Raw genomic sequence first — 26955 nt, forward strand, 5'->3', positions numbered from 1 at the left:
TGATAAAGTTTCTTGGCGTATTAAAGAAGAAACTTATGTTACAGTAGAAAGCTTAAAATCTTTGTTATAACTTCCAATATTTCCCTACATGCAAAATTTTTTTTGTGGTTGTGAAGAATGGCTTGTCCGCTTACAGTCGCATGCAGGCAAAAGGGGGCCCTTATTGTGGCTGACACTATGATCATTGGAACACCAGTGCACTGCAAGCTGATCTTTGTTCTTTATTCTCATCTACTTCATTCCAGTCCGCTCGTGCTGCAGGCTGCGCGCGCCGCTAATCTGTCAGAATGTTTAATATGACGATGTAAATGTTCTCTGATCTCGTCATTCTATCCAGTCCACTTGGGTTTGAGCAGGGCTCCTGAAACATGTTTTTCGGGTCATCGCAGGTGAATTACTGCGCGTACGTGTGTTGTGTCGGCAGCCGTGAATGTTTTAGCTTCGGTCCGAATGTGTTACAGTGGAGTGTTCCAATCTCGTTTTAAGCCAAGAGAAAGTTAGTCATTTTGTAAATTCATCAGTCCAAATTTTGTCACTCGTTACGGGTGTAAACGTCAGTACGAGCAATGCCTCAGTAGGTCGTTCATTATGTCGATTGATACTTACGGGAAACTTGAGTGTTACCTTCTTGGTGTCGCATGCTTTCTCATGTGAATTCTTCCTTTTCCTTATCATTAGATGCACTTCTTAAAGCTACCTAATGGTATGAGCACTTGTAAAATAACACATTTTAATATCTAGCGTTATTATGCCCGAAGCTGCGGATACTACCTTTAACCCTGTATTCTTTTAGAACTTGATGTAGATTTTAATATCTGACGTGTTCACAGTTCGGTTTGCGCAGTACCGTGTGCCGCAGCTCACTCTGAAGCCCCTGTTCTTTGAGGTGCCCCTGCAGGAACCTGACCCCCTGTTCTTGGGTCGCCACTGGCTTATTCGTGAGATGGAGGAGTCCCTGGGTTCAGCGAGTCCTGGAGTTCTTATTTCCGGCAGCCCTGGCACTGGGAAGTCGGCCCTAATCCTGCAGCTGGTGGATTACAGTTGCTTTGGGAGGAGGAGGGACCCCACGTATCAGCAAGGCAAGTGTACGCTGTTAAGAAGAGTTGGACGGTCTGTCCTCCGCTTCGCGTCGTCGGGTAGCCGACCGATTTCCGCGAAGATTCTAGACCGTTCTCACAAATGTTTGGACGTGTTTTGTGGTTTTCTTCCGATCGTCTGGGATAGCGCCCTGAAATACGCCAATGATAAAATAAGTGCACTGCTTAGTGCTTACATTTCTGGTTCTGCTTATCTTGCAGATCCGTTTGTGTGCAATGGGAAAGACAGGCCTGGTGGGTCTCAGAGCATTTACTGCCAAATCAGTCTAGTCTCGGAGAGGATTCGCCACCTAGCCTCGCACGTTGTTGCATATCATTTCTGTCAGGTAAGCACCACGAATTTTTGTCTCTTTTATTCTGTGACCTGTAGCAGTACTTTTCATCACCGATCTGTTCTTTATATGGCCATTTTTCTGGTGGATTTTGGCGTACTACGCACAACAGTGTGTGTTTGTTTAATATCTGCTGGAATGTGTGCGTATTTCTGTCCATTTTGTGGTGAAATTTAATGGAAAATTTGATTAATTTTGCATTTTTGATGGGTCTTTAGTCCACATCTATTGCATGTTCTAGTATTTTAGTAATTTCTTGATACCTTTTTTTTTTTATAAGGTCTGGATTTGAAAGGGCACCTATGAATATTTTGAAAGTGCTTCTCCTTTCTGATGTTTTGCCTAGCAGTGGAATCTCGTGATGCATCTGATTCACTATCCAAGTGTCTGTCAACATGGGTTGTGGAAACACATTCTTGATTCTTTAGGTTGCAACTGATGTGTGATCCTCACAGAGTGTTTTGTTATAGGCTGATAACAACAACACGTGCCTTGTGCCTGACTTCATCCACTCACTGGCGGCTCAGCTGTGCCAGGCTCCCCAGCTGCTGGCATACAGGGAGTACCTCCTGAGTGAGCCACACCTTCAGGTCAGTTCTTCTTCTGAAGGCAGGCGTGCAAAGAATGAATGTGGCGTGGTTTACATCTTTCTAATGTTGCTATGTTTTTCTAGGGTGCTGTGTCTATCAAGGAGTGCATTGCAGACCCTGACTTAGCATTTGCAAGAGGCGTTCTAGAGCCACTGAGCAATCTGCGACACATAGGCAAGATTCCCAATGAGAATTGCATCATTCTAGTGGATGCCCTCTGTGAGGCGGAGTACCACCGACCTGACCGCGGAGACACGCTTGCCTCGTTCCTTGTACGCCATTCACCGCATTTTCCATCATGGCTGAAAATTGTCGCCACAGTCCGAACGCAGCTGCAAGAAGTAACCAGTGAGCTTCCATACTACAGGATCAGGTAAACGCAAAAAACTAAGGATTTTTTCTTGGAGCATCATCTCGGTGACAGACTCTCACACTCTCTCTGTATGTCTGTGAGCGGGTTTCGTGTGTCCAAGTACCTTTCTCGCTGTGCTGGCATGCCAACGTTTGCCGTACAAATGTACGTTACTCTGCTCTTATGTTATAATTTCAATTTGCAGTCTTGACAAGGTCAGTTCAAATGAGAACCTGCAGAAGGACCTACTGGACTACATTAACTTCCGTCTGAACAACAGCCCCAGCATCCAGAGTAATGTGGCGTCGACTTCAGGGAAGCTGGACGGTGGTTCCAGTTCGCAGTTCCGTTTCTCTCAGCACCTGCTTGGGCTGAGTCGTGGGTCCTTCCTCTTTGCCAAACTGACACTAGATTTGCTGGAGAGAGGACACTTGGTGGCCAAGTCTTCTGGATATAAGGCAAGTGCGAGCAGGCTACCGAGATGTAGAAATTTTGTCGTACTACTTGTTGATCGTGTTGGCGAAATCATTTGACTGTCTGGCCCTGTTAGGTTCAGTGAGAATTGAGCAAATTATAGTCACTTATAGAGTGACCATACTTCAGAATCTTATGATGAATCCCTTTTATAATGCACTAGCAGGGTGCCTGCAGTGAAATCTGACGAACGCCTAAATTTATTATCAATTATTATTGCTTATCACAGGCGTGATCATTTGACTATGTATAATTGAAAACCCACCAGGGTTTGAAACAAGGACAGTTTTTGTGTCTGTGACCTTATTTCCTGTAATCTTACTAAAACGAATTTTACGTTGGCACCATTTTTCTCTTTTGCTTAGTTTCCAAAAGTCTGAAACCATTTTCATTGGGACTGGAACCCAGGACGATTTTTGTGTTTCTAGCCTTCAGTCTACCTGCAAAAACACCTTTAGACTTGATGGCGATCTGTGACATTAATATTCTGAGCAGGAATCACACCCAGGACAGTTCTTCAGGGCTGTGGACTTTGTTTCTGCAATCTCGTCTTCGAGTTAAAGAGTCAAACAACTTTGGTCTTGGCTCTGTTCGTCTGTTGTGACTCGTTTCTGACATTTGCCCTTGCTAGGAATGAAACTCGGGACATCTTTTTTGGAGTTTTGACCCTCCTGTGTTCTCTTGATGATCACAAGGATTGAGTATGCTAGGGGGTGAAAATCTTCTCTGTGCTTATATTTTCATGGAATTTATTGTTCGATCACAACAGACCAGAAGATTTTCACACTGTTTTCAGCCCTGAAGATGGAGAGAGTCTTCTCTTCAGAAACGCTTATATCGACTTATGAGTCCACACAATGTCCCAATCCAGAGGAAGAACCTCGTATGCATGTGATATAAAATATTACACAGATGGTATGAGTGGATGCAGTGTGGTCACTACTGTCCATCATATGTGTGGTATGGGGTAGCTTCATATTGGTGTGGCTAATGCCGACCACCCAGTTGTTAATTAAGAACATGCGCTAACCAATTGAAAATTTCTGCAGGTTCTTCCGGTGTCGTTGGCACAGATCTTCTTACTGCACTTTAACTTACGCTTCCCAACACTGCGATCATTTGAGAAGGTTGCACCCATTTTGAGCGTGTGTTTAGCAGCCCTCTACCCTCTTACATTGCTGGAAATTTATTATTCCATCAACTCTCTGCACACAAACCAGTTCCTGCCATGGAATGAATTTCTCCAGAGGTTCAAGGTGAGCTTTTTCTACGAATGTTTCGCTTCTGATAATGCGAGTTCATCACGCTACATTGTTTTCTTTCATTGTTTTATATTTGCTACTGCATGGATCACTTTACATTTAGATTATTACTGACAGTAAAATCTGTTTAAGAGATTCTAAACGTGCTTTGCAAGGTTGCCATGATGCCAGAAATTGATTGATGAAAACAGACATCGATATTGTGTAAAACTGTGGCCAGTATATGAAGGGACGTGGTTCAGATTGTTTCCAGAACAAGGCGTGTTAACATCACTGCTTCCATTCTTACACATAAAATCAAGTCGTAACGGATAAATCAGTTTTGTTGTTTGAGAACTTGAGCTTATTTCTGAATGTGTTTGTTAAATGTACGCTGTGCACATTTATAATCTTGTTTCAGTTGCTGTCAGGTCTATTGGTGAAGCGACTGGACAACACGTACATGTTCTTCCACCCGTCATTCCGAGAATGGCTCATCCGTCGCGACGAAGGCGAGAGTCGCAAGTTTCTGTGTGACCTACGTTCAGGTCATGCTGGTATTGCGTTGCGGCTCTCTCGCGTTCAAGTTCCTCTTGACGCGGAAAAGACCTTGGAGCTCGGGCATCACATTTTGAAAGCGCACGTGTACAAGAATATGACATTGCACAAATACTCATCACGTGACCTTCAAGCTCACTGGGTGGCCAGCAGTTCTGAGGACGTGTCAGCGGCCCTCTGCATGCTCAGAAATATCTACAGCCCTAACGTTAAGGTACTGTACATTGTGCACTGTTACGTCTGTGAAGGAGCAACTGCATGCATTTTACAAAGTCTGGTAACAACAGTGAGATCTTGATCAGTGATGTTTTATCATCTTACCGGCCTGTGCTGCTGATCGTTATTAAATTGTCGCTTCCTCTGCGTTTCTCTTATTTCTGTATGCTTGCTAATACTGTGCTCTTTTGGAATAGGTATTTATGATTTTAATATTTAGTTGGTGTGAGGAATAATTTTATGCATGCTTTGACATGCGCGCACGCGTGTGCCCGAGAGTCTCGCAGTAAATAATACATGACGTATGTAGCATCCTGCCATATGTAAAGGTGTGACACTGGTGTAACCTGTCGTGTGTTGTTACAGGTGTCCCGTCTGTTACTGCTGGCTGGGGCTTCTCCCAACCACGTAACTGAGTTCCTGGGCAGTGCACCAGTGCTGTGCATGTATGCACATGAGGGTATTGCCGAGATGGTATCTGTTTTGCTGGAGTTCGGTGCAGATGTGGAACTGACGAATAGTCAGGGCTGCACGGCCCTCTCGCTGGCATCAGCTCGAGGCCACTGTGAGGTCGTGCGCCAGCTAGTGGCGGCTGGGTCAAGCCTGGGACGTGCGGACACGGCTGGCCGTTGCCCCCTGGTCCATGCTGCGAGGAATGGCTGCCTAAATGTGGTTGCCTATCTGCTGGCATGTGATTGGGTGCTTCGCAACCCTGACACAGAAGTGGAGCTGGGCGAGGCTGCGCAACAAGCGTTGGTCGCAGCTGCTGCGCAGGGGCACACCGAGGTGGGTCTCAGCTCAGTCCAGTCCAGTCCAGACAACTGCATTATAAGTCATTCATCATATTTGCATATTAGGCACAGTCGTCTGTTCTGTCCTAGTTAAAGTAATTTTTTGACAAAGCATAATTAAGTGGCCCAAGAATCGTCAGTTGCCGCTTAGAGTTCATAGATAGCTCTCATTTTTTGGTAATTTATTAAATATTAAATGAAAGTTGTAGATCTTAACGAGAGCATTTTGTCGCGTGTCAATTATTTGTACCATGTTTTAGAAATGTCATCAATTTCTGTTTGTCTTACGTCATATAGGTTTCTAAGGGACTCGTGTGAACCACAACCAAGTTCACTCTTAGTGAGGGAGCAGTTCCTTCGTAAAGTACCAACTTTATTAAAATCCAGTCTGGTTCTGGAGATGAACTATGTGGGAAGACATGATTCACATCCACATTGTACACTTTGTACATAAGTAGACTTTTTTAAACAGAGTATATTTACAGAAGACACATTTCGTGATGAGTGTACCACTCAACAGCGTAATTGATGTATGGATGTGTGTAAAGTGTTGCTGTTATTTATTATTCATCCACATAAGCAAGCAGCCGGCAGTCTTCTTGCCTTTGACGATGTTCTTCACTGTCGCAGATTGTGGAGTATCTCCTGGATATGGCAGAAGTGAAGGCAGACGCTCATGACATTCTGACCGGAGAAACCGCACTGACAGTTGCGTCCGCTAATGGCTGCCACAGTGTCTGTACGGCCCTGCTTATTCGAGGGGCCAGCATTTCTACTGTCAACAAGAAGGTAAGTTGTCTACTGTGAACCTACACTCCGCTAATCCGTACTAGTTTCTTGCCATCCGTTGATTGTTGTCGTTGCTGCGAACGGGAGAGACTGCAGCTGTACGGAATAGCAGCTTCTAATGGGACCAGTGTTTAGACTTCGGGTGATACGCAAGTTAATATGGAGCAGTGGTGGAATGATATTGACAGGGGGAGCTCCATAATTTGTGGGCTTGAGGTAATGTTTGGATGGTCAGACTGTGGAAGATGAGATGCACAAAGGAGATGTCTAATGTGTACAAAATTGTTGTTGGGGAATATGAACGGAGGAGACCATTTGGAAAACCTAGGCTTAAATACGAGGATGTTAAGGAATTAGGTTGTGGAGGTTCGGATTGGATTTATTTGGCGCAGGATAGGGTCTAGTGGCACTTTCTTCTGATTATGGTATTGAACCTTCTGGTTCCATAAAAGGCGAAGGAGAATCGGCTAGCCGAGCATACCGTCGGCTTTTCAAGAAGAAATCTGCTCCGTGGCGGTAGTTTGTTGGCAGATTTTAGTAAAACTGTGCAAGCCAGATTCAATGAAAGCTGTTCATTGGTTCCTGAGTTGTTTCATGTGGGGAGATATACACGGCGAAGCTAAATGGGCACCTTTTTACAACCTTCAGTGCCTATGAAATGTGATGTATAGAAAAATTGTGAACTTGTTTGTTATCTGAAATTAGAGGGTAAATTTTCTGACGCGGAAGAAGTGGTACTGTATGAATATAAAACAACAGTTCTACTTGCTGTTATTGAATGTACTAAGTAATATTTAATTTTCAAGTGGAATGGATTAAGCGGTCTCAAACGCTTGAGCATGGATTGTTGCCCTTTGACTTGATATAGTTCACAGGAGACTCATCTCAGCATTTATAATTTCATATGCAGCGTATGTCACTTTGTAGGAGATGGCTCCACTGCTGCTGGCAGTGAAGGAAGGTCATTGGGCTGTGTCAGAGAGGCTGCTGCAGAGCCATGCACCTTTGGAACAATGTGATCCAGTGGGACGGTCTGCGCTAATGCTTGCTGCCTCGGAGGGCCATGTCGGACTGATTGAATTGCTCCTGGATAAGGGTGAGTGGTGATGGATGATCTGAAGTATGTTGCCACTCCTAGATCCCGCAGAATACTGCTCGGAAGGTAGTGTAATGACTTTTCTTTCTGTATTCCTCTTCCTACTGTCCTTCGGCTACCATGATTAGGCCTCTGGCTTTTTGAAGTTCAAAATCGACTTCCGAAACAATTATCGTGGACGTGCAGGATGAATGACTTCTGAACAACGATTATTGTTAACAAGTATTTCAGAATTAAAATGAAATCAATGGAAAGAAAAGGCACATGAAGCATTCTGATTTGTTGCTCAGAGAAATTTTATTGTAAGTATGTAAGAGATTTCTGTCTGTGAATTTATTAATAGCTTGGAAATTGCTGATCCAATTGGAGCAGCTACTTACTGTATTTTAAGGTTTCATCAAATTAAATTATTGTGTAAAGATAGTACAAGGTAACAAGTAGGAATTCTTCTCTAAAAACATTTCTTTTCCAAGGAGTAGACATCCTGCCTTCCTGAATTTCAAATCCTTGGTGGGTAATCCTTCATAAGGTTCCCTCTCTTGTGTTATTGGGGGGTGGGGTGGGGGGGGGGGTGGAAAGGACGCTTGAGCCGAGGTAAAGGCCTAATGGAAGAAGACCCATATCACATGTTTCGTTGCTACCGTGCATTCTGTCTCAGTCTCTCTGCTATTGGTACAGGGGCGTGTTTGCTGCGGCAGGACCGGGAGGGACTGACTGCCTTGGGTTGGGCTTGTCTCCGTGGGGGAGTGCAGGCTGCCCAATGCTTACTGGATCGTGGAGCAAATGTGAACCACGCAGACAAGACAGGACGCACTCCGCTTGACCTTGCAGCTTTCCAGGGAAATCCCATTTTGGTTCAGGTGAGAGGATTAACACGGTAATCATTTCTTTTATGAAGAACGTAAGCTTAAGGTGGAAAAATTAAATTCATTGTTTATTTTTTTTGGTGTGGTCAAATTTATTATTTTCATCAATGTGGAAGCAATATCATGGAGAATAAGCAGTAAACATGACCATTGGGATTGTAGTAATGAAATACAAATTGATTTAAAGCAGTAGCAGTAAGTAAAATAGGCATGCAATTCGGAACAGCCGCTGTTCTCTGTCAGGAGAAATAAATATATGGTAATACATTTTTTGTGTCGTTTTATTCAGTTGCTGTGTTGCTTACTAGTTGCAATGGAGCTTGTGCAGGAGCCGTGGTAGCTCAGTTGGTATAGTGACTGACTACAGACTGGACGACCAGAGTTTGATCCCCAACGGGCACATAATTTTTTGTCTAGCCACTATGCCCAGTGTCTTCCCCCCCCCCCCCCCCCCCCCCCCCCCCAAGCACCCACTTGGCTTATAGCAGGAGAGCTTTATTTTTTAATTTTACTTTACGTAGAGCATGAATTAATTGAACCATGGAATTTCTGAGCACTTGGTATTCACCTTTGTGTTCGTTAGGCTCCATGTTCAGTTCTTGGCTTGGAGGCTAATTAACTAAGAAATTTTGTGGTATTTATTACTCTGTTTCAACTGTTGATCATGTATAATGATGGCGAGGCGGGAAGATTCCATGAATGGTGAATAGATAAGAGTGTGAAAGAAGGCAGTTACACTCTATTTTAATGCACTATCCTGGAATTCATTTAGAGACACGGGAACATCTGGAAATTCAAATGTGGCACTTGTTGAATACAAGTAATTTTGGATACCCTCGATTGTTTTGTGGAGACTTAAAAAAACTGTTTTGGGTTCAGCTTCTCATGGAGAGAGGGGCAATGATTGAGCACGTGGACATCAATGGAATGCGGCCGCTGGACCGAGCCATAGGCTGCCGCAACACGCAGGTGGTTCATTGTTTCCTGCGCAAAGGTGCCAAGCTTGGTCCGGCCACATGGGCGATGGCAGCTGGCAAGCCAGAAATCATGTAAGTTTATTTGTTTACTTCAATGTTCAAGCGTCTTGCCCTTGTGTTCTGCACCGCACCACGAACATCTATTTTGGGACTGTAAGTAGAACTCCGCGCGTTCTTATCCCAGACATTGGAAGAGTGGGCAGGCACTGCGGGCTGTGCCGTCAGTTCATTAATGGATGTTGCTCATGGCAATCTTTTCCTGCAGGCTGATTCTACTGAACAAGCTACTGGAAGATGGCAATGTCCTGTACAGGAAGAGCCGCTTGAAAGAGGCTGCTCATCGTTACCAATACGCACTCAAGAAATTCCCCACTGAAGACCTGGGTGAACATACAGCCACATTCGAGCAACTTCACATAAATTTCCTACTGAACCAGTCGCGCTGTAAACGGAAGATGGGTGTAAGTGACATTTATGGCAGTTCTGACTTTCGTGTGAATGTACTAACATGACGATGCTCTTCTGGGTTATGACACCTTGTAGACTTGTAAGTAGATTAAATTTCATTATCCCAAGGGTATCCATCAGTTATATTTTCCAAACAAGTTCTACCCTTGGCTATGAAGCGTATTATGCACATTTCGGCCTCTTGGGTTTTATCACCATAAATTAGTAAGATTATTAAGTAAAGCTGTGCATTACGTAACTTTCCCCACCATCTGTTGCTTGATATCTGGTCAAATGTTCCTTTCAGTATTCTGTTTTCTGTCCCTTCCATAGTGTGAGAGAACAAGTTTCATATTTATGCAAAACGACATCTGTAATTATAAATTTATTATTTTAATCTTATAGTCTTTGGTATGTTCTGTCAGGCATACTCACACTTTATCTCTAAAATTAATTGGATCTTGATTAAATTTGGTATTGAAGATCTGCTGTAAAAGTTGTTGAGTCTTTCAGTTTGGTCCAGTGGAACCAACATTTTATGCGAAACTCAAATGGAATGTCAGGTAATTTTTTCTTAGAAATGGTTCATCATCAAACAACAAAATATGAAGGCCAGTGAGATATGCGTGATCACGGGGAAATTACCTGTAATCGATTGCAGTACATTTTTTCAAACACTTGGAAGAAAATGAGAAGACGTGATTTGATACTAGTAACGAGTGTCTGAATGTGACTGCTAATCTTTTCCATTTGCCTTATTGTTAGTTTTGATTTTAACACCAACACGAAGTACTGTGTGGGAAAGTAGCATGTGCCCAATCAGAGTGTCTTGATTTCAGGATTGCCAAGAGGCCGTGGAGTTGGCTAACCAGGTTCTGAAGTTGAAGCCTGAATCGTTCGAAGCATTCTATGCCAGAGCAAAAGCAAGGGTTGATTTAAGGTAAGGATTCCTTGTTATCAGTACACGTCGAGTTGCGCTTTGTGTGCCGTGTTTCGGCATGAAGGCAACCCTGGTGTCGCGACTAGCCGCTTGATATTGTAAAAACTTCTTGCGTTTGTTATGAGCAACTTGCATCCGTCAGTAGACGCTCTTATTCACTGTCAACGTGAATCACTTAGAAAGAGCAATCCTTATATTCGAGAATGACGCAATTAATTTTGGAGGAGACTTGGTCAGCTCACCCAGGTAAATTTGGGCAGGTAAGGCCACCACCACCTCTGAGGCAAATGTTTTAACTTATTTATGTTTAAGAGATTTTTTGTCATGAAACAAATGGTTAAAGCATATTTTTTCTTCTTAAGTGTTTTGTGTGATTCAGTTTTAACGGTAAAACGCTCGTATTTCAGTTTTGAGTGTGGCGTACATCAGATATTCATGAAGTGCGCAATAATAATGTTATGAAGCTGCATAAGATTATGTTGATACAATGTGTTCGCTGGTATCTGGCCTTGGCAACGTTAAAGGCGGCAGGATTTCTAATTCAGCCAGTATTTGACTGTGCCGGCAACATAATAAGCGCGCATGATAATTCTGCTCTGTGAGATTGTGGTAGATTGGTAGGAATGACTGCATTGATTTCTTTCATTTGATATTGTACTGTTACAGCGTTGTATGTAGTAATTGTAATGGCTTTTCTGAACAGAATGTTCAAGGATGCACAGGATGATGTGCAGGAGGCTCTACGAGTTGCGCCACCGCACAGTCGAGAAGTGAGGCGAGTGCTGAGCAAAGTCCTAGATGAAGTCCGCGCTGAGATGATGGCACCGCAGTTGGCAGGCCACAGAGGTCTTGCCACGTCAGTCGATATGTTGAATGAGCCCGAAACTCACATGTGAACTCGACGCGCACTTTCATCGGCTGTGTATGATGCCTTTGATGAGGCGCAGTTGGGAGAGAGACTGAGGATTAGATTTGAGTTCGGAGGTGTCACCATTTTTCGCATGAACTGTGAAATTTGAATGGGAAGGAAAGTGTGTTTTTGTAACATTCTTTATAGTTAGAATTATTTGAATGTTGAAATTTATACATTTTATCAGTTTTTATACAACATTACGTAATTTTTAACACTATTGAATGTAATTTATCATCTGTATCTGTTGGCTTCAAAAGTGACTATGTTTGTACAGCCTTTTCTTGTTAAATAACACAAGAATAATTGAACTGTAAATCTTGAATACGTACTTTTCTTCCCAGTTCAAAACCTATTTGAAATGTCAAATTTGACCATGATATGTACATGTAGGAGGGTGCTGTGCTTACAAGTTGCTTTTTGCAGCTATAAATATATTTCATGGGTCATTGTCAGTGGCACCAAAATTGGCGTGACGTGTTTCTTGGCGCAAGGCAATAAAATTAGATGTGAAGACCGAGTCAAGTTCCTTCTTCAGTGGCATGTCTGGAGGAAACATCATGGCATTTCTCGAGTTGTACCAGAAGTTTCTTGTTTGCCGCTGACACGTTCATTACGATGGTTTGGATCACGATATCTCTTCTCGTATGTGACGACATTTTAGTACCAGTGCAGCAAAGATAATATCATGCTACGTTGAAGTAAGTGCGTAGTATGTGATTTTCCAGAGTTCATTTGTTCTTTCTAATTAATTCTGTAGACACAAACGTGAAAGGAGAGTATGGATTCTCAAAATTCCTTATGTAATAATAACATCTGTGGCACAATAAAATACGTCAAACTAAAAGAAGTTTACATTCTCTACAGTATCTTGTCCAGAGGATTAATACGATGTCAATTACAATGGAATGCTGTTCATGTTTGCTTGTTTCCAGTTCCTGGTCAGCAAGGTTTGCAGAACACAAAGTGTTTTAATTTTAAATACTCGGTGCCTGCCACAAGAGTTTTCAGAGCAGCCCTGATGCGCATCCAGCCTCTGCTCAGCGGGTGCTAGGGTGTCCTTCCCCAGGGATAAAGTGCCTGTGGCATGAAACTGACCTCTCACCTCCATCTAGTGTTGAGGTTAAGAATGCATGGAACTTAATTAACGAGCAGTGACAGCTGTAACATTGCCATGTGCTTTTTCTCATTAAGTAACCTTCAAAAATCTGTTCTTCCTTGCAGTGCTGCCAATCTTGCCTAAGGACTGGTCTGTCTAACGCTGCAGTATTAGTGTGATGGTAGCACATCTGAACATATTTATTTGCAAATAAATGCTTTTGCGTGACATTTGGAATTGAAGGGAAGGATTGTTTGATTTCTGTACAGTTGCAAGAAGTTAGTAATGTGCGGCACAAACTATTTATAGGTAACGGAAAATGAAAAAGTATTTCTTAGGTGTGATAACGTATGAATAACACTGATTAAAATTTGTATAGTAGCATAAATTAAGCCATGAGCCATGGATGCTTTGTCTGGAGACGTACCACTGAAAGAATTGTATCGTCGTGTTTATGACATTTGCCTTGTGTGTGAATAATTTTAATTTATTTCCTAATTTATTAATATTTTAAACTGCCTGTCCGCGTTACTCTCTGCTGTATTTGAACTGTGGCCGTGCGGAGTACCGGGATGTAGGCCTCTGTAGCGAGCATCTGTGGATCTGTAAAAACCCGTGCAAATCACAAGACTGACTTCAATCAACTGCTGCCGTTGTTACTTGTCTTCATGAGTAGTGTACGCGCACTATACATTTGAACCATCAGTTTGTATCTTCCTGAAGCTGCTGCTTGGCAGGCCGTAAAAGCTTTTAGTTTTGCCTGTAATTCATAAAATGTGTATAAAGTGGTTGATGGTTATCCTTTTATAAGAAGCTTCTTTGCAAGGCTCATGATTATTAGTATGTTAAAAAAATCATAATATTTAAACATTTAACACAGTTATCTTAGCGTTTAGATTCTGTAATTTTTTCTTTTTGCATCTAAATTGCATATCTTGCCAAGAATATACCTAGTGATCTGTAATTATTCTGACAAATGTTATGAACTAAATAATTTTATGATTTACCTTGATGTTCTAAACCTATTGTATGAAATGTTGTAGCTTTTATCATTATAAAGAAATTCCTATTGTGTTTTAAATCATGTCCTTTCCAGAATATCAGGAATGAAGGAAGAGAAGTGGCAGCAAATTGGGCGCAAGACCACGAATGCCAAAAGGGAACTCCAAAATCAGTTGCGTGTTTTTTAATAAAATACATTTACTTTGCACAAACTCCAATATTTCAGACCATCTTTCAAAAGTTGTAAGTGGTTTTGTATTCCATCCATCCATCCTTATTTGCAATATGAATAAATTCATCTAAAATCTTAGATATTTTTGACGTAAATACGTCTATACGGAAGGGTCATTCGGCAAAAAAGTGGAACGAAAATGTGTAAGATCCGTATCAACAAATCGATGACAATGGTTATCTGTTGTTGCATTGTTATGTTACCTAGGAAATGTCGTCTGTTTACTCGGCATTGTTGTGTTACATTACTGCTGTCAACAATCCGCTTTCATTATTGCGGAAAGAGCTGAACTGTGAATCGCTTGTAGAAGAAGTGCGTCGTAGACTAGATAATTTTGACATTGCAATCAGCTAGCTGCCTTTCATTGTATTTATTGCTTAAATATAATTTAAATACAGACACGTATTTACGTCAGATTCTCCGGAACCGTGGTTCCACTGTCAATTTTTTGTCAACATTGGCAATGTGGTTTGTAATGTGTAGTATTTTCTCCTAAGTAGTAATATTCTTATGTAGTGTCCAATGGGAGAACAATGATGCCCCATCTTTCTAAATATGACAGAAGAGCGTTCCTTTCCTTGCCCCTCCAAATTTTTTGTTACAGTTTCCCTCACAGAAGGCAATAATTTTGCCTGATGGTTTGTATTTATGCAGTACATGAAGTATGTCGTTCCATATCAGACGTTTGGCGTTTTAAGTTATGAAAATTATCACTTTGACCTGAACTTTCTTCCCTGGAGTAAAGTATTGAACTAGAACAGGCACTAACTACAGATTTTTGTGATTTGATGTATCATTCATAACCGTTAGATACTTGACACTTGCCAATTCTGAAATCTGTTTCATGGCAAAGGGGGCAAAGACATTACTACAATTGGTTCACATTTTGTTCGACCACATGAAGATTTTTCCTCGTGTAATCTTCTTAAAACTTGATGTACAATCCATGGATCGAAAGGAATGGTTGTGTTTTATTGTGGCCCTGGTGATGGAGGCAACATGGATCTCTGAAACAGTGGTGGACATGTACCAGACTACATGGTGCAGTAACCCAGAAGACTGCAATCTTTGCTGCATGTCCGCCATATTGAAAAATCTGTATCAGTTATAACAAAAGAAAACAGCACTTCGAAAAACTGGTCACCCCGGTTTACTGAGACACTAAATACCCAGTGGAATTAAAAGTAATGTGATAAAAAAATAAAATGATCAGTTTGTTGGTAATTTAAAATATAATTAGACTTTATTTTGCACCAGCCAATTGCATATGTTAGAACATTCCTGTTAACAGTTCAGAAGTTCTGTAGGAGTCCCTTCATGACAATATGGCTGATGTAACAGTTCGATTACATTGCAAGAAACTAATGCCATGTACTAATTATCTGGATTATTTAACGACTCAAAAGCTCATGCTGTGAGACAGAATGATAACCTTATAATAAATTGGAAGAGATGTAGAAGGAAGTTGCCATGACCCACTTGTATTTACTATACAGGCATTTGACTGGTGGGACTGAAGGAAACTGAGAGAAACCTGTCCAGACAGCTGGGCCCCAGGTCGAGATTTGAGCCTAGGCCTTTCCGAATATGAAGCACGAGTGCCAGCGAATTGGATGCCATGTTCAGTCCTAAATGGCGAAACATATTTGGACTAGTAGAGATTTCATTTCATCAGGAATTGGAATTTAGTGACAAAATACACCCAAGCTTGGTGGTTATTTCGTGATGTCTGTGTTGATGAGGGTTTCAACCCACCCCCAACACCGTACCTGTCCGTTATCCTTGATTTAAATATGAGATAGGGTGTGAGGTTGAGGTCTGTACAGCCTCAGTCCTGGACCTGGTACTCTGCTCAGACTTCCGCCGTACGTATTGAACGTATTATAATTGAAGATAATGGAGTGGACAGGAGCAAAGATAGTGATGAATCGAATGATGTCAGAAAGCAAGAATGCAAGAGGACCGAAGAGTTGCGAAGAAGATGAAATTATCTGATACTGTCTGTAGTGTAAATTTTCTAGTGATGTTTCGTCTAGTGAAATCGACTTTCCTGTGTTGCATACCGTTGTGATATTTTATTTGGAGCGTACTGTACGCGGCCTGCTGCCATCCCTTCCAGCAAATTTCAGGTGTTACTCGCTCCGAGGTTCCGATTCACAAGTTCAGCGGCCAAGAACGCTGGAACGCGGTATAGTTGCGCTTATCTGTTGAAGAGGAAAATGTCACTGAATACAAGAGATTTTATTTCATGTCCCCCGAAATTGTCACATTCAACACATTTCTGTAGGGACCGCTGCGCGTGCGGACGTAACTGTTGAATCAATACCCGTTATCAGGTAGCTGCCTGCCCCTCAGTTTTTAACATGGCGGACCAATGCAAAAACGGAGAGACGTGTGGTCCAGGTGTCGTGATCCTGGCACGGATTCTGCAGCTTCTGTGCGACATGGGAATCCTCGAGCCATCCCGGAAGAGCCCAGTGGTGAGGTTTGAACATCCGGACAAGCTGCGAGTGAGTACCAGTGGTGGTTTTGAAATTCGCTAACAGTCCGCGCCCATTTCATACAGAGAAGTTCTTCCTGGGGTGGTAGGCCACGACAACTTTCGTCCGCAGCACTCCCGACCTATTCTCAAACATCCTAGGCATTTACCAACGGTTTGGAGGAGCATGCTGCCTTCATATGCGGTGTTGAATTCTCACGTTTTGTAAAAATATACTGCTTTCGACAACTTCAATTACTCTCATTCTGTTAAGAATGCATACCAGTACCTTTAGCATTTAAGACATATTAGACTTAATTCTTATTTGTGTATTTTTTAATTGTTTATCTTTGACAAAAATCATGCTTTGAATTAATTAATATTTAGTTTCTAACAATAGTCTCCCTGCAATCTGATTTTCCCCCATGAGATAAAATAATAATAATATTTGATGTTCATTATTTATCTGCTGCTGTTGGTGTGATGCAAATTTCAATAACTACAAAGCATACTCCATATTAAGAATGAATGATCTCCCCTAATATAAACTTCATCTGAATAAAGCATAAACTTGTCAGCGGAGGTGGGGTAATTAGAACTAATGAACATTTCTTGGAGTATGAGACACAGTTACCAAGGGTACCAATGAAATGCCCGTAATTATGCGAGGAGTGTAAAGGTGTTACGAAGGAATGAAGAAAGTTGTGTAGTGAGAGGTTTTATGATGTATACTCTTTCACTTAATGCTGTTGGTGATTGAACTTTCAAATTTGTATTGCTTTTGATTGGAAAGTGTACACGTGGAAGACCAAATTAAAAATGGATGGGTAATATTGAAAGTGGATGTTAAGGAAATTGGTTGTGAGACTGTGAGCTTATAGGCATATAAAAGTGAACTTTGCACGTTGTTATGGTAGTTATGATTGCTTGGATGTGCAATATGGTTAGGAGAAGCAAGGAATTCATTGGAAGACTGGGACAGAGATGGAGGATCATTTTAAAATGTACATAAGGAAATGGATTTTGGAGATGCGTATTGGATCGAATGTGGTGTTTACAGTCTCGAACACGTGAGTTCTGAAACCAGAGATTGGCTAGTTGGTCAATCAGTCACTTAAATCGTAAGTCAAATGTGCCCATTGCAACCCTTATAAATTCTTCAAGACAGTGTTGTACTCTTTATGGGCTGTAGGGTTCTCACTAAAATTAATGTATTTGAAAATGTTATCACATTAATAGAGCAGTGCCCTTCCTTCTTGTGTGATTTACAGGAAATTTTAAGCCTAGAGCCAGATGCTCAGGGTGTACATGAAGATGAACTTCTCCATCTGTGTCGTGACATTGTCACCTACTCTGTTCAGACATGTCACCCACACTTCAAGAATCAGCTCTACGGTGGAACAGACCCTTACGGTCTGGCTGGGGCTTGGCTAGCTGAAGCTCTGAATACAAACATGTGAGTCCTGATGAAAAAAAATTGCGCTGGTTGGTGAAGCCTGTGCACCCCTCATTCTCTTATAATATGAGAACTGGTGGGATTACTGGACTTCATGAAACTTGAAAGACGTCTATACTATCACGTTGTCCATCACAAATACCTTATTGCTGAATGGTCTTCTGTAAAATATCGAAGGTGTAACATTGCTGCATCCCGCCTAACTTATGCATTCTTTACTCACAATGTGTGAATAGAATGCAAAACAACAAACTCATTTATGTGAAATCAGTTTGTATGTTAATAACCCTTTTAGCCTGCATTTCCTTAATCATTTAATGAATTGAAAATAAAATTTGGAACACAGGATATACAGTTGTCCCCGATATCTGTCTACTTACCTGGTTTTTCACTTTTTAACATCATCGTATCTGTACCTGTCATTGATCCTCTCGTCTATCGTCGTTTTGCCACCTGTGTTACGCATCACCTTGTTTCACTCAGTACCATTCTGTAGGTCATCTTTGACTTCTAGTGATAGTTTCTGAAACCATTTCTCTTCCGATTTTGTATCCTATTTACTTTGTTTTTGCAACAAACTTAGAGCCCGTATGTATGACATCAAATTAGAAAGTTAAAAGGCCAAGAGTACTCCCAACTTCAGAAAACAAATTAAAATGTTATTGGTGCAACTGGAAAACGAAGAGTCAGGATTGAATACTGCGTACAGCAGCAAGAATAATTGTAAATGATAAACAGACGTGTGCAGGTGTTACAAAATTAGCAGTGCCGGGTACAGTTAAATGTTCCGAGAACTATGGAATGGAAACATTATTATTGATCTGGATTTCTGATTAGAAATTTAAGAGGAGTGATCTTTATTACATTATGATAAGGCAGAAAATGCTAAGAGAAGTTTAGCAAATCTGAAGGATTGTGTTTACTAGCTATTATTTACCTGAAAAAGGAGTTTAGTACTGATGTTCATGACTTCCGTCGAAAGTTAGTCTATTGCTCTGTATGTCTTTTCCCTATAACAGATATCAAGTGTCCACTGTTGTTGTTAATTATAATGCATGTGACCAGTTTTGTAGGTCTAAAATAGAATGCAGCTTAACTGATTAATTAATTAATCATTCAAATAATGCAGTTGATTGTTTAAAAACTGATATGTGACTAATAAAGTTTATATCGGCAGGCATGTTTGACAATGACACAAATAAGTTTTCAGTCCTTGAAACCTATAATTGAATAGTAAGGCTCATTTCAGCAAAAGCTCAAACAGTGATGGACTAGTGCCACTTAAAATCAAAAATTGTTGAATATTTAGGGAAATTTGGAAAGATTAATATTATTATTGAATTGTAAGCGATGCAGCGAAATTTATCACTCATGTTTTTTTGGGACTGGCTCTACCACTTGCGTAGGTCATTACAGGAACACTCTGCACAGCAGAACAGTCTGTGAGGTAACACTGATAATTTATTTGTGATTAATTCCTCAGAGTGGAAATGGTAAATTTATTGCCCAACTATTTCTTATTGTTTTAGTCACACTTACGAGGTTGCACCTGTATTCGTCCTCGTGGAGCATGCGGTATTGCAACATGTCCTCAACATTTTTGGATTTCCAAATGGTGATGGCATTTTTGCCCCAGGTAATTGACTACTATTATGTGGGAATGCTGTGTCCACTGAGCTGTATTTTATGCTTGCCACTTTTCTGGCTCTGCTATTGGTTGTCATTATATAGGTGGTGGTGGTGTTTCCATTCTCAGTAGTAGAACCTGCACCCCCTTGAATACTAAACTTGTATTACCCAGTGAAGTGATGGTCCTCAGACACTACTCAATCCAGATGAATGTGCTTTCTTACTATCTCATCCATTTGTTTTATTTCATCCCTTCAGTTTCCCTCAAAAGGGAATAAATCTCAGTTTCCTTCCCTGTTGATCACGTCTTCAGCAATCCCACTCTGTCATGACCTGGAACTGTAAATATCTGCGCAACACTGTTGTTCAGTCTCTGTCAGTGTCGGGTGTTGCAAGGTTATGTAGACCTACGTTTGAATGTTCCATGATTAATAACTCAGCTGGGAAATTTATTTTTGTTAGTGTAGGTGGCAGCATGTCCAACATGTATGGCATGGTGCTAGCGAGGTACAAAGCCATTCCCGACTCCAAGGTAAAGGGCCTTTCAGGGCTGCCTCCTCTAGTGGTATTCGCATCAGAAGATGTGAGTCATTAATGCTATGATTGTTTCCATTAATTATTAGCAGTTCATATCCCTTTCAGTTTTGCATGATGATAAACTAATACAGCATATATTTTATACTGATTAACTTAAAACTTCTGAGACAAACTGATTGACCTTACATTTTTACATCCAAATATCATTAGCATTCACAGAATGGAAGCGATACTTTGAAGTAAAAGATTGTTTACTTGTTGATACAATTCAGCAAAACATTTATATGCATTAACAACAGTGGCATTTGAAAATAGTATAATTTTGCAGCGTTGTTAAGTCTTATCACAAAAATTATTTTTCTAGAAATAGGGTTACATTGGCTTCTGAATGAGTGGCTGTATAACCTGCTGCGTGCTCAGCCACCTCACAGAATTCTTTTTGTAGAATGATATGATTCTTGTTCATTTAAAGTGTATTAGGAATAAAATAATGTGATCAGTTGTGTACTGGGAAGTAAGGAGGAATATATTACATATGACTGGGACAAATATTTATTCAAATTTGCAGTCTACAGAACATACACTAGGGTGAATTGTAAGTGTTGTATTTATTTATTTTTGAGTAAGGAATGTCTTTCTCCAGAATTGGGTAGCTTATACAGATATTATCCTTTTATCAGTAATTTTACTTTTCTGTTGATTTCAGTGGGTTGTTCTCCAGAAGTAATTATATTTGTAGACTACTTTTTATGTGGTATGATGTGAGACAGGTTGGGTGGCAGTCCTCAGAAAACCTGCTGCTGTTTTGGCGGTCCCTGGCTCAGAAAAGGTTGAGAACTGCTGCTGTACTTTAGTAATTTAACTTTTGAGTTTCAAATGTCGGAGTTAGGTTGAAGCGAGTAATATTTGTTTTGTTCCATAACAGGGACATTACTCTGTGAAGAAGGCTGCGCACTGGCTGGGCATTGGCACAGAGAATGTTATTCTTGTAAAAACTGATTGTTATGGGAAAATGATTCCGAGCGACCTCATTTGCTGCATTCAGCAGACAATTATGGAAGGAAAGAAGCCTTTCTTTGTGTCTGCTACTGCTGGAACCACAGTTCTAGGAGCTTTTGATCCTCTTGAACAGCTTGCTGATGTCTGTCAACAGTATGGTCTATGGCTGCATGTTGATGTAAGTCCGATAAATGTTTAATCACATTTCAATGACTAAAGTTCCTCAAGGAAAATAATCAGTTTCATTCTTCTGATTATTTAAGTTGCAAAGATTAAATACACTTAAATGTATAATTTTACATGTTGTTTTGTATGGTTGTAATCTTCAATTTCAAGGAAGACTGGATTGAAGGAGCTTGACAAGTGTTGAAGAGAATATTAGAGGCAGAACACAGATATGGGGAAAAATACATTTTGGGCAACTTCATAGCTCGTATTCTGTACTGAATGTTGTTAAGACTTAAGTAATGAAGAATGAGGTAAGGAAATTGCTCAGAAGTTCACGAGCCTCTTTGTTTTATCAAATGTTCCAGGCATGTTGGGGTGGAACTCTGATGCTCTCCAAGAAATACTGTCATTGCCTTAAGGGCCTAGACAGGTGAGAACATCTCAGTCGAATTTGTTGTCATTTACGCACTGCAAGTAGTAAGTTGCAGTGCAATTTTGAGTGCTACACATATTCATTTTGGTTTTAATTTGTAGCAGATACAACTCTACTGTTAACAGAGCTAATCAGCAGTGAAGACAGTTTACTGCATGGGTGTCATTTTCGTTCTGTGTACTCCATTTTCAGAAATGTTGCAAGTAAAAGTCAAATATCATATTGTCGTGTACTGATTTTATATGTTGATTTGTAAAATGACTAATGAACCAGTGAAATGAAATGGCAGGCAAACATCACTTCCTTCCTTCATGTCAGTAATTACGAAATATTGTTTAATGATGGCATCTGGTGGACCACTGTTTCTGATCACATGGAATTTGTTACTTGATTATAAATACATGTGCAAATGTTGTACAAGACAAGTTTTTGATTCTCTGAATGTTTATGGTAATGGTTTATGTATTTTAAGAATATTGATTGGACATTGTCTATTGTCTGAGGTATATTTCATATGGATGACAGGAGGCTGCTTTTAGACAATTGGTTGTCATTATATTCATATGCTTATTTTAACTTTAGTGGTGACAATTAGATTCATAAGTACTGATCCAGAAATTGGAATTAGGAGGTAGTTTCAGACTGCAGGAAATTGGGCTATATTTAAGCATACATAAAGAGAAATGGTAAAGGTCAATGAGAAAATATGATGAGGAATAAATCATAAATGAGGAGGTGGTGGTATAGTTTTTAAATGGAAATAATGAATGTCAAAAGATTGTTAAAACAATGCAATATGGGACTACAGAAGTGGACAGAATACAAGGGAGACATGTCTGACACAGTAAAGTGTAACCAATGGACTTAATAAAGTCATCATCTGTCTCATTGGTGACATAGTGGGTACCAACTACATGAATTATTACAGCCTGAAGGCAGGAATAGAGGCAAATGCTGAAACCTCATACCTCAGACAGTGGACAATGTCTAATGTAACACTGATGAAAAGTTATTTGTGTTTTGTTACATGAGTGACACTCAGACCAATCACATTTCTGTCTTCCCATTCCCAGGGTGGATTCGGTAGCCTGGAACCCCCACAAGATGCTTGGAGCACCACTTCAATGTGCAATGTTTCTCACTAAAGAGAAGGTAGTGGATCATCAATTACTTCTGTCAATGTGCAATTTGTTTGTTAATTCAGTTCAATATATATTTTCCTGCAGTATACGTAATTTTTCATAAGTCCGCAGAAAAATGTGAATAATGGGTTCTATTTTGTCATGAAATTGTGGTACACACAAGTGTAAAAGAGCAATATAGTTTCTACCACATGTGGATTTTTGTATCTTACTCCCCATCATGTTCAGGGATGGATGGATGGACCTCAAATTTTACTTTTCACATGTGTGACGCAACTGAGTAAAGAGATCCTGTGTCACAGAGACAGTTCACTAGACAAGGTATTGTCAATTTGTTTGGCATAGGAGGTTCGGTAAATGTGTCCCAAAACTCATTCTGACAAATTAAGTAAGAACAAGACGCCAGGCAGTGTTCGACAATGAACAAAACCATCAGTAAATATTTTAATGTGTGCTGTGTACTTGTGGTGTTGGTTAATTTCACTGGGACACGCTTACTGTGGTGTGCAATAATATTTCCAGGGACTAATGCACCATTGCAACTCTGCATCAGCATCATACCTGTTTCAGCAGGACAAGTTTTATGATGTATCATTTGATACAGGGGATAAAAGTGTTCAGTGTGGGCGCAAGGTCGATGCATTCAAGTTGTGGCTCATGTGGAAGGCACGTGGCAGCAGTGAATTTGAGAGCCTCATTAACGATGCCATGGATGCTTCAAGGTAGGACTGGCACAGGGTTTCATTACCAAAATGAAATTAGTCCACCAGATGAACAACTATCAGATTTTCAGGAAAGATCATGTACATGTAATTAGAGCAGGCTTTTCCATATGCAGGAGAGTGCTTGTCTTGTATACTGCTGCAGGTATTGAAAGATGCGCAATTCGTGCCACTTACATTGCATGTTATGTCAGTGTAGTTAACCTGTATTGGTCATGTGCCGTGGCTTATGCATGTTCTGCTGGCTGTACATCCCAGAAGCATGTGATAAACATTCAAACTCAGCATTCAGGGTTTAAGTCCAGTTGGCAGCTCTGTAGTATTCAGGTTTAAATCCCATACTCACGTACGGTAAAGGTTTAGGAATGTGCTGTGCAGTGTGTAATATTGATGCGGACCCCAAGTTTGTAACAAATAATTCACCACAATGTGCGTTAAGGATTGGTTGCAATATAAAATGTATCCAAGTGTCAGCAAAAAGAAAATTCCTTGGTCTAGAAATTGGTAAGCACCTGAATTGGAAGAATCATATTGCTGAAATGATTCTGAAGTTAAGTGGGACATGTTGTGTGATTAGATTAATGCTGCAGTGTTTTTCATCAGTCAACACGCAGTTTAAAAAATCAATCCTATTCTTGGCAATGATTATTCCATTAAGTTAATTAGTAATATAATGCACATGGAATAATCATTGTCAGGAAAAGGACTGATTTTTAAGTTGCCTGTTGACTGCCCAAAAATACTGTACTGTTCTTTAAAACCACAACAGAACGCTTTGTTGCGAGTTATATTAGTGTTTCATATGGTCAATAATTCATGCTGTATAGCAGTGAATTTAGTGTAAGATCATAATATTTCCATGCTAAGGCTTCATAATTTGTGAAACGATTAAAATTTAAATTGTTCTCATAGAGATGTTTTGTGCTTTGTTCCACATCCTATACTCAGCGTGACTAACTTTTGGATCCATGGAATATTTGTGTGTACATGTGCTCATGCGTGGGTTGTAGTATATGTATTTAATGTTTTATGTATGCACACGTGGACATATGGCTGGATGTGTGTGTGTTTGGATGTGATGCTTAGGGCAGATTTTGGTTCGTTATAGATACCTGAAGGAGAGAATACAGGCACGACCAGGGTTCAGACTAGTGCTGGATGAATTTGAATGTACCAATGTCTGTTTCTGGTTCATCCCACCTAGCCTCAGAGGGCAAGAAGAGAATGAGGAGTGGTGGGACAAAATACACAACGTGAGTAATATGAAGACAAAAGTAAACAACACTACTGGACTCTGTCCTCTGCCACTTAAGTAATTCCATGTAGGTCGTTGGGAAATTAGTAGTAGTCACATAGATATTAAAGAGAATCTCTGCCTTGTATGGAACCAGAATTGTTTTTGTTATTATGCTCGCAATAAAATTAATGAATTCCAAACTTGAGTACTGAAAATGCGAAGTCAGCCTGTGCCCAGACTTGGTTTTTTTTTATTGTCATACAAAGGTAAAAATCTTAATCAGAGTTCCATCATACAGTGGTTGCAGGAAAATATCAACATTTTCAGAAACAATGATTTTTATCTGAATATTTTTGTGAAATTAGTTTCAAAGATACACAGGTGTGAGATGAACTTGTCTTCACTTACAGGTAACCTTAAGACAATTATTTCCTTACCACTTCCAATTTAAGTAAAATTTTATGAGTACAAGAATTAGGAGTGTTATGGAGGTGAATTAACAGGTACATTCTGGTTTTTGTTATAGGTTGCACCTAAAATTAAGGAGAAGCTGATACTTTCAGGGACGCTAATGATCGGTTATCAACCTTTGCCGCACAGAGGACTCAAGAACTTCTTCCGGTTTGTGACCTCATGCCACCCATCTCCAAGTTACGCTGATATGGATCATGTGTGGCAAGATATTGAAAGGCATGGTGCAGACTTGTAGTCAACTCCATCATAGAAATGGTAGTCAGCAGGGAAGAAGAGGAACGTTGATGTTTCAGGCAGTGAGCGCATACAAAACAAATATAGGAAATGATGTGCTTATGTTCTTTCACTTCAAGTGAATCTAGGTTTTGCATTCAAGTAGAATGACTACATTTCAGAGCATTGTATTGGGGATGTGTATGGTTGAAAATGTCAGGATATCATAATTACTGCATTCTTCTACATATTCCTCTCACTGTATTTAATGTTAAATATCCATCACAATTAATGGTGCATCAGTTAAAAACTACAAACCAGCCAGAATACAGCATGCTGCTGCTTCTTTCATTATCCAATATTGTTCGAAGACCCAACACCATGTGCCGATTGTGTAGCATCAACCTGATGATGGAGGCAGCAAGGACCTCTGCATTGTTGGTAATATAACAGACCACATGGCATTACAGCACAGAAGACAGCCATTTTAATATTATGTATTGGTATTGATGTTTTAAGACGTAATTTGTTCCTCATGGATAACCAGTATTATGATCGGCTTCAGGTGGATTTCTTGTTTGAGGGGGCTGAGGCCAACAGCCAGACTGCTAGTAGAAGGTATGTGACTTGGATAAGGAAATGGAGTATGTTTGTACAGAAATATTGCAGGTATGTCACAGGTATATAAAAAAATATTTGTAGATGGCCTGTTGGTACACCATTGTTTTAAGTGAATTTTTTTTAATTGGTTCAAGAAATACAACTCTTAATTAAAGCTATATAACTAGCAATGTATAAAAAAGAATTTATGAGAACTGTAAATTGTAATTTCAACAGACTGATCAATAAATGTTTATGATCAGAACAGCGTACCTAAATACTACAAAAAATGTAGAAGAGTAAAATAGTATTGGTCATTAAATCACTTTAATAATTTAACAAAACTTTAGGTCTTGTAAACCAAATAAAAGGATTAGCATTTTAAAATATCAGAGAAGAGAAACCTCGTCATTAACCTCCAAAAGCAGTATTTTACTTAAACTGTTCTGACATTGTTAAAACATTAATATCAACGAGAATGTTAAGGATAGTATTTACACAAATGAAAAAGCCTACTAGCAATAGTAATAGTATTACAATTTCAGACAGCAGTAATATGCAGTCAGAGGGTTATTGCACCAAAGATTTTGGTTCTCGTGTATTTTATCCATAGCACTTAGTAATACACTGCCGTAAGTGCTATAGTGGATTTAAAGAATAACATTGCACCAAACCACATAGATAAGTAATTAGTACTCCAGCCTTGTATTCGGAAGGTCCGAGGTTCTAAGGTTTCTCGTGGGTTTGCTCGATTTTGGGAAAATAAAGGGGTCACAGGATGCCTTGAAATTTGACCAGAACTGCTTTCACATTCTTTGCAATTCATTATTGAGTGTTTTTCTCATTTGAAGGTACAT

At 40.2% G+C, this 26955-nt stretch overlaps 2 protein-coding genes across 6 annotated transcripts in view; both read left to right on the forward strand.

Moving 5' to 3' along the window:
- Positions 1-13856, forward strand: part of rols (zinc-RING finger and ankyrin repeat domain-containing protein rolling pebbles) — an 83404-nt gene extending 69548 nt beyond the window's left edge. For all 5 annotated transcript variants that reach the window (XM_022076058.2, XM_022076059.2, XM_022076053.2 and 2 more), the window contains 15 exons: positions 831-1079; positions 1299-1423; positions 1900-2019; positions 2103-2392; positions 2577-2829; positions 3895-4101; positions 4508-4858; positions 5227-5646; positions 6282-6440; positions 7368-7536; positions 8215-8396; positions 9282-9451; positions 9645-9840; positions 10666-10766; positions 11470-13856. In XM_022076058.2, coding sequence (XP_021931750.1) covers positions 831-1079; positions 1299-1423; positions 1900-2019; positions 2103-2392; positions 2577-2829; positions 3895-4101; positions 4508-4858; positions 5227-5646; positions 6282-6440; positions 7368-7536; positions 8215-8396; positions 9282-9451; positions 9645-9840; positions 10666-10766; positions 11470-11662 — 3185 coding nt within the window. In that variant the 3' untranslated portion in view covers positions 11663-13856. The remainder of the gene's footprint in view (positions 1-830; positions 1080-1298; positions 1424-1899; positions 2020-2102; positions 2393-2576; positions 2830-3894; positions 4102-4507; positions 4859-5226; positions 5647-6281; positions 6441-7367; positions 7537-8214; positions 8397-9281; positions 9452-9644; positions 9841-10665; positions 10767-11469) is intronic.
- A 285-nt stretch (positions 13857-14141) lies between these two features.
- Positions 14142-26363, forward strand: LOC110835639 (cysteine sulfinic acid decarboxylase-like). Its single transcript, XM_022076068.2, has 10 exons — positions 14142-16519; positions 17760-17944; positions 19474-19580; positions 20041-20156; positions 21036-21287; positions 21643-21707; positions 22784-22862; positions 23375-23574; positions 24683-24827; positions 25338-26363. Exons 1-10 carry the CDS (start codon positions 16373-16375, stop codon positions 25518-25520), a joined length of 1479 nt encoding a protein of 492 aa, XP_021931760.2. The 5' UTR covers positions 14142-16372; the 3' UTR covers positions 25521-26363.
- Positions 26364-26955: the final 592 nt, after the last annotated feature.

Source organism: Zootermopsis nevadensis, unplaced genomic scaffold (assembly GCF_977971745.1).
Source record: "Zootermopsis nevadensis isolate Lab colony 2312 unplaced genomic scaffold, Znev_1.0 Znev_ptg000002l, whole genome shotgun sequence".
Taxonomy (NCBI): Eukaryota; Metazoa; Arthropoda; class Insecta; order Blattodea; family Termopsidae; genus Zootermopsis; species Zootermopsis nevadensis.

Excerpts from the sequence above, each read along its gene's own strand:
- LOC110835639 (XM_022076068.2), top strand. The coding sequence starts at position 16,373 with ATGGCGGACCAATGCAAAAACGGAGAGACGTGTGGTCCAGGTGTCGTG. Across the intron at positions 21,288-21,642 it reads GTCTATGGCTGCATGTTGAT|GCATGTTGGGGTGGAACTCT; the intron begins GTAAGTCCGATA and ends CAAATGTTCCAG. Across the intron at positions 23,575-24,682 it reads GATGCCATGGATGCTTCAAG|ATACCTGAAGGAGAGAATAC; the intron begins GTAGGACTGGCA and ends GGTTCGTTATAG.